This window comes from Mya arenaria, chromosome 12 (genome assembly GCF_026914265.1).
Source record: "Mya arenaria isolate MELC-2E11 chromosome 12, ASM2691426v1".
In the NCBI taxonomy this organism is placed as follows: domain Eukaryota; kingdom Metazoa; phylum Mollusca; class Bivalvia; order Myida; family Myidae; genus Mya; species Mya arenaria.
Genome location: NC_069133.1, coordinates 49649329 through 49657243, shown reverse-complemented (window position 1 = coordinate 49657243; position 7915 = coordinate 49649329). Strand labels below are relative to the sequence as shown.

Genomic DNA, 7915 nt, shown 5'->3' with positions numbered 1-7915 from the left:
AACACATAAAGAATAGCAGTTAAGACTGGCGATTAACCCCTAGAGAGTGACACAAAAAGGGCATTTCTTACACTTTCCGCGGTTGGACACAAACGCTGGAAGCATGTTTCCGAGAAGATTTTTCACGTGGGCATTCAAATACGTTCTACGTTTAATTTTTTACAGGTAAATTTCCAACCTTAAAAACAAAAAGAAAAAAAAAGAATAAATGTTTAGTCCCTTTTTATTCTGTTTCAATAAAAGATCATAACAAATTGTATTCTATAAACGATCTATTTCATTGACTGGAAACCAATTTACTTATTATTTGTTTAATATCATTCTCAGGAACACGTTTAAAATAACAGTTAAGACTGGCGATAAACCAAAACAAAGTGAAGTTGCAAGTGTTTTTATTACACTTTACGCGAAAGGAAATGAGGCACCGACACAAAAACTGGAAGCACGCTTCAAGGATGATTTTGAAGGGGGACAGACGGATACGTTCGAGAAACAACACATTAAGGTATATTATATTTCCTTATGTTTTTTTTTTGCCTTTTTTATCAAGAATCTTAATTGCACCCGTACATGTATGTAGCCCCATGTTATATAAATAAACATTGTAATAATTGAACATACAAGTATAACATGAACATATTTTAGCGTTTAAATAGACATCATATGTTATTGACTTCATTATAGTTACCTTACGAAGTTGACAGTATAGAACTGCGCAAGTGTAATCCAGATGACAAACGTGACTGGTTGATCAACACAGTTAGAGTTGAGAATATGCAAACTGAATGGAGTAGGGAATTTGCAGTTTTTCGTAGAATAACGTCAAATGAAACATGCATCGTTCACGATTATGACACCTACTTGCCAAATGACGTGATCTATGAAAAACTCCCAGAGAGGTTTGGTACGTTTTACCCTGATAACATTTACACATATAGATTTGTAAACAATAATCATTAGTTGTGATCATTTGTTGAAGATTATTTTGAATGAAAGAATCCTTTTATAAAGAAATAAAAGTAATATGAATAAGTTTACATTATAGAAAGTACGTCACAGATGAAACAATTATTACTTTTAGAACAGAGACAGCGCGAATTAAAGGAAGCGAAGCGGGATTATGTGTATAAATATGAAGATGGGCTGCCAGTTCATGTCAGGAAATTACCTTCCCAAGAAACATTTTCATTTTGGTACATGCTGAAGCTTTTTCTAGAACTAGTGCTTGTTCGTGTAAAGGTCATTCCTATTGCTTTCGTAAACAAACAGTGGGGGCAAAACATTGAGGGCTTGAAGAACCTGTATACGTTTACAACACCGCCCAGCGATTTAGACAGGTGGGCTAGTTTACTCCGTAGTATAAGTCGATCGCGTGGACTTTTAATCAAATACAGTGTTAATTTTTACTGGAATGGTATTTACATGTATTTGTTTCAGATGGATGAGCGATGAAAAGTTTGGTATGCAACGCCTTAATGGAGTGAATAGCAACGTTATTTGTCTGGTGAGGAACATGGCCCAACTTAGAAATATTAAAGTAGACCAAAACGACAAGGTACTTTCTTCGGAGAATCTTACAATCAAGGATGCAATCGCTGCAAACCGTCTTTTTATCGTTGACCACAACATTCTGCAAGACTGCCCAACGAACGAGGGCATCACTCTTTGTTCGCCCATAGCTCTTTTTGTCCGTAATGAATATGGCAAGATCGTGCCAGTGGCGATTCAGCTTTTCCAGAATAAAACAGTAGGTAATCCAGTATTTACCCCGAATGATGACGAAATAACCTGGCAATTGGCAAAAATGTGGTTCAACAACGCCGATGCGCAAGTGCACCAATCAATACACCATCTGGCATACACACATCTGATCATGGAAGGGTTTGCAGTCGCTGCACATCGTTTCCTATCCACTTCTCATCCGGTATTCAAAATACTTGCCCCACATTTTCTTAATATGATGGCGATAAATAAGGAGTGCATAAAATCGTTGCTTGGAGAAGGGAAAGTTTTTGATCAAATTATGTCTTCAGGCGGAAATGGCAGTAAAAGCCTGATAGCTCAATACAAATGTAAATGGCGTTTGAACGCTGAAGGCACTCTTCCGACAGATTTGATAACTCGAGGGGTAAATGACCAAAAGGTAATTCCCTATTATCCGTTCAGAGACGATGCTTTACTCACGTACAACGCTATCAACCAGTATGTGAAAGACTACGTCAACCTGTATTACAAAGATGACGAGGTATTAAGAAGCGACAGTGAGGTACAGGCGTGGCGACGTGATATGGACCTCCCCGTATCAAAAGGTGGACTTGGGATTAAAGGTGTCCCCGGACGTGACAGTAAATTCGAAAACAAAGAGGATTTGGCTCTTGTGTTGACAAGTATCATCTACACATGCAGCGTCGGGCATGCAGCGGTGAACTTCGAGCAGTATGAAGAGTATGCCTTTCCCTTGAACTACCCGTCGAAACTGATGGGAAAGCCTCCTCAAGACAAAAGGAAACGTAATGTCGTCGACATTTTATCAATTCTGCCTCCGAAACCTACGCATCTGGAACTTATGACAGTGGCAACGTTGTTGAGCAAACGCACGACAAAATGTCTCGGATATTTTGAAAAAGAGTACATTCAAGACCCAGCTGCTGTGGAATTGGTCAAAAAATTTCGGATGAAACTCAGAAGGGTGTCTGCTATCATCAAGGAAAATAATAGCAAAAGACCAATAGAATTGCAATACCTTTATCTGGATCCCGAACACATACCTAACTCAATCAGTATATAGATGTTATGAAAATAATACATCTGTCCTTGATTTGAACTCGTTTGTGTGTATGTGTTGTTTTTGCTATATAATTTTCGAACAAAGGTGTCATAAAAATGACGGGTACTAGTAAACCATAAAAAGGAGGAACACTTTTCAGGAAGTACGTTGATTGAACTGAAGCTCAATGTTTAGGAATTCTATTCGGATAATAATACACTTAGCAGCATTTGTTAAATGCATGCGAAATGTTTGTATTAGCTTACCTTTGTTTATTGCTATCTTATTAATATACAATTATCAACGCTGATTAATTCTGTTATATGTCATTGTATGTCTGTAATGTGTTTGTGTTATGTGTATGTTAAAATCAATGTAATTTCTATAATTGTGCTCTGAAAATCAATGTACAAAATGGCTTAACTTTGCCTGTTTATTGCGATTCTGAATTTTACATGCGATTGTGATGTTTTTAACCGCCAACTCTTTCGAAATATATCAACGCACACTAAACATATTTTATGCATAAAATTATAATATTCATTTTTATGAGAAATATTCTTCTATATTCAATTTGGATGTGTTCAGTTTTTTTTTGTATTATGTTGTACAATCAATTTCATTACAGAACATTTATGAAATATCTTTGAAAATGATTTTAATTTGTTCACGTTTTGTAAAAACTTTCTAAAAGTGCGTGTGACCTACGTCACTGTTCTAGCAAATATCGTTTTAATAAATCAATATAAAAATATCATTTCAACACATCATATGAGGTCTTATTCGTGTGTTTTTTATAAGCAGACATTTCTTTCACTTTCAATTGTCGTTTTTTTCTATAAACGTATATCTTAATAATCTTTAGACCTTAACAATTTTTTGTTTTGTTTTTCATTTTATCTCATATAAGTGCTATACTGTTATATCCTAACTAGTATGTATACTCATTTTAGTTTTGTTTTTTTGTATTCTATTTGAAATCTTCCAAATAACATGTACTACACCCGTTAACGTAATCTAGACTTACTAATATCTTTGCCCTTTTAAGGCAGAATCTATTCCAACAAGCGGTTTTAAAAGGAAGAATGACATCTAGCAAAAGTTAAATTATAAAATTCGAACTAAAAAGCGATTTTTAAAAATAGAAATGCTAGGTTAAAAAAATAATAATTGCCATCATATGAGGTCTTATGCGTGGGGGTTTTATTAGCAGACATTTCTTTCACGTATATCTATAAACGTATATCTTAATAATCTTTAGACCTTATTAAACACGACAAATTGTTTCCTAACACGCAAATGTAAACCTTCAAACTGGTATGACACTATATACATTAGGTATTAAATTTTATCTGACAAAACGTTTGCAATTGTTGATAATAAACGTCTACATAAAACCTCGTGTTTGATTAACATAATTCACTGCTTGAATACTAATATCTAGATGTCTATCTTCTCCAAACAAATGCCAATGAAAAATGTTCCAACTTTGAATCTTTTCTGAATAAAGTTAGTTTAAAGACTTCAAATGCGTATGTTCTCTGCTTAGTCCACTTATTCAACTCGTGACGTGTTTGTCTTAAGCTTATAGTTATTCATTTCGTTTCTTTTGAGTTTGTTCAAAGAAATCAAGAGTGACTTAAAGCAAGATATCTTACGAAGTGTAATTTCATTCTAGAGCCAATGCTCAAGTGACGGGCCAAACTTGTCCCTAGATGAATTCGTTTTTTTTTCCTTTCGGTCGAATACATGTATTGTCTATAAAACAAATAATCGGTTGTTAAAACTATATGTTCATTTCATTTTCAAGACTACCTGAAATATGAAAAACTAGAGTCACTAGTTCATGTGGGTATATTTTTACAGTGTACATTCATATATAAAGCCTGGATTTGAACATAACTCATAACTAACCTATTACCCTTTATATAGTTTTAAATTGGAGTATAACAAGGGTTGTCCGGACAGATTTTACCGTATGTTTTTAATATAAATCAACAAGAAAGATATAGCTATGTACATATACTATCACGAGCTTCATTTTGAAAATCAAATTCTATAATTTCATACTTACGAAGAACATGGTTGTCAAGACAACCCATGTACAATGTAGCCTTACGGATAACTTTGTAATTGACGTTTTCTAAAAATGTCATCAATTCATATATAGTACTCCGTCTGAATATTTGACACCAAAACGTCACGTTAAAACATATGACGAAAGTATGACGTCAGCTGCATCACTGCAAAATATTTGACGTTATCTCATTGTTAACACGTTTGTAACGGTCAACGGAAACAGTCAGGTATTTCCAAAATGCTGTAAGAAAAACTCCAACGTTGACGTCATGCACGCTGCAGCGCGATGTGATCAAACACTGTGATCGCAGCGTGATGACTCCTACACATATATATGCGTTTCTAACACAGGATTAATTGAGCTCTCTCTATTTTTATGACTAACTTGATCATTTGCTATGTATCAATGCATTACACTGATGTATCATTTGCCTATAGATGAATGGATTTGATCAAGTATTAAATTTATTTGTAAAATGAATAAGCGTATGCTTCTCCGATAAATCGTACTTGAAGTAACGGACTGCGCAGTATACACTTCGATATATCAAAGGGACTTAACTGTAGCTTATATAAATTTTGCTAATTAACGAACGGTAAATACTTTCATCACCGTGCATTAAATTCTTAATAAGCGTGGGCGACGGAAATTCCTTGTGTTTTTTTTAATAAAGTTAAACATTTCGGATTTAGCTAGGTTTTAGATACATATTGTGTTTTAAATTTAATACATTATACATATATTTTTCAATTTACTTATAAAAGTTCCAGTGAATTGTGTTTTTTTAACGATATTCTCATTTGCATTGAGACGCTGTTTTAAACAAAGGACTGAAAAGGATTGGCTTCAGCATGAAAACTTTACTTTGGGCATGCACAACGTTTCGAGCGGAATTTGCTGAGTCAGAGCTCATCTCTCTTCGCTTGGACCATTCCCATTCAATTATAATGGCCGGGTTCAGTGAGGTCAACTTACTTACATCTGAAACTGTGCACCAACTTAAACGGCAAATTTCAACCGAGTTGCATTGCTCTGTGATATATAATGTACATTTAGTACACATGAGAACACATGCAGAAGCTCTATTAATTATTTTTGTCATTTTAATTCCAAATTCTAACAGTTTATGAAATGTATAGCCTTTCTTTCAGTACTATACAATCTCTACAATCAAATCATAATTTTAGATGATAATTTTTACCATGGATTTAATTTTCTTTTCTTGTTTTGTTACACCATCAGCCTGATGGGGTAATGAATTAATATCGTTTCGTTAACGTTCCTGTGTGTTATCAAGTTGTATCGCATTACTATAACTATTATTATTCATTCAGGGCCTTCCCGAGACGATTTCTTCTCTTTGGTGCCGTGGCGATTCATTATCACCCGAGCGCGTGTCGGTCATATTTGCAAAAAGATCAAGAAACTTGTATATTTGGCTATGCACTCTTGCGCACAGCGGTCATAATTTGGCACAGGGAGGGCAATATTTGATAAGCATCCAGGGAGATTTTATTTTCGGGATAAAATATTTTGCGATTTTTTTTCTCGTTTTTTTAAATATTTATTCTTGATAGTGTTAGCTACTGTTGTGTTCTCAGTAGGCACTCTATATGTATGTGCATGTAATATGATACGGGGACTTCCGGAAGGGATACGATCATGAATAAAGCTAGTGAACGGTCATCTTTTGTTTCTAAGAATATCTAATCCCCGAACATATCATCTACCTTTTAAAAAAATCATTTAAACCTGGAGTTATTCATGGACGGCTAAGGTGGAAAAAATTTTCCTCTTCGCCAAAAATTAACATATTTTCTTCAAACTTAGAACACGTTCAGGTTACCCTTACATTTGTAAGTTTGGCGAGGGAAAAAAGAGAAAATTTCCGAAGGGCTTTCCGCTCAAGGCCTTTTTTTGCAATCATTTGAAAGGGTTACATAGTGTAGACTGGGCGAGGCTTTTTTGCCGGTTACACTGTCCGGACCTTTTGCTAGATAAACTCGCCTGCCTGACCGTCTCCGCGAGCTACCGGCCATAAAAATATCGAAGTACAAAGGCAGGCAAAATGCCCCTTTAGTCCACCCCGACAGTATTGTAGCAAGGTGATATGGCTCTCGAGCTTTACGTGAAAGTTCAGAATCGATCGACAGATGAGACTATCTCATTATAAGGTACATTTCGAAAAAACAAAGTATTAAACAGTTAAAAAGTTGGACGTATTGCAGTGGACATTAAAAAGGATTACTTTTTTTAGTGGTTACAAAATATAGACAAAGTGTTATTAATTTTATCTTGTTATGATTTTTTTATATTTGGTTGACAAAAAAATGAGAGTCCCGACATGTAGTTGCAGAAAATAACTTTGCACGAACAGCAATATAAACATCAGAGATATTTTGATCATGCGGTGGGGATTAGTTTGAATGGACTATTCCATCTCTCACTGGCTGGATTGCCTACATGGCACGTATGTGAAGTTGTTGGTCATTGCGAACCGACATAAGACCCCAAACTTTACCACCAATTACCCAAGTGTTAATAAATTGACTCCCGTTTAAGTTTACGAGCCTCGTTTGATAGATGTTTGCGTTGTTTTGATAGTGATTCCGGGATGCATATGACAGCCCCGAAAGATTTTCGTGCATTACAAAACACGGTCACAGTCAAGGGCCTTCGAGTTGGTGAATTTATTTATTACTCTACTACATCTCGTAGATCCTGATGGTAACTTGCCACGTCTATGAGCTTTGACTATGTCTGATGGGCTGATGTCTAATTTTAACTTTTTATCGTGGTTGATATTTTTCTGTTCAAAATTCTCAGTAATTTCGCCAGCATCACCAGAGATTCCTGATATATAGAGCATCATTCGCCGACCATAGATCACCGTTGGTACCGATAACCGCCTTCATACTGGCATTCAGTTTGCTGTGTTCCTTTCGGGGAGCTAAGACTTTGTCATGAATCTGTTTGAATATGTCGTCGAATATAGTCTCAAACTGCTCATTTAACTCATGGACTAGTTCAACCTTCAATGTCTGTGTCATCTTGGTCGCAATGGCTTA

The 7915-nt window shown here is 35.4% G+C and overlaps 1 protein-coding gene across 1 annotated transcript; it reads left to right on the top strand.

Annotated features, from left to right (window-relative positions):
* On the top strand, positions 1 to 3537 carry LOC128212092 (allene oxide synthase-lipoxygenase protein-like). Its single transcript, XM_052917351.1, has 5 exons — positions 1 to 165; positions 328 to 505; positions 685 to 904; positions 1082 to 1337; positions 1438 to 3537. Exons 1-5 carry the CDS (start codon positions 104 to 106, stop codon positions 2786 to 2788), a joined length of 2067 nt encoding a protein of 688 aa, XP_052773311.1. The 5' UTR covers positions 1 to 103; the 3' UTR covers positions 2789 to 3537.
* The last annotated feature ends 4378 nt before the right edge of the window (positions 3538 to 7915 follow it).

What these genes read in the sequence shown, in the direction of transcription:
- LOC128212092 (XM_052917351.1), top strand. Translation starts at nt 104, where the DNA reads ATGTTTCCGAGAAGATTTTTCACGTGGGCATTCAAATACGTTCTACGT. An exon ending in CTACGTTTAATTTTTTACAG is followed by an intron (nt 166 to 327) that starts GTAAATTTCCAA and finishes TATCATTCTCAG; the next exon opens with GAACACGTTTAAAATAACAG. An exon ending in AAAACTCCCAGAGAGGTTTG is followed by an intron (nt 905 to 1,081) that starts GTACGTTTTACC and finishes TATTACTTTTAG; the next exon opens with AACAGAGACAGCGCGAATTA.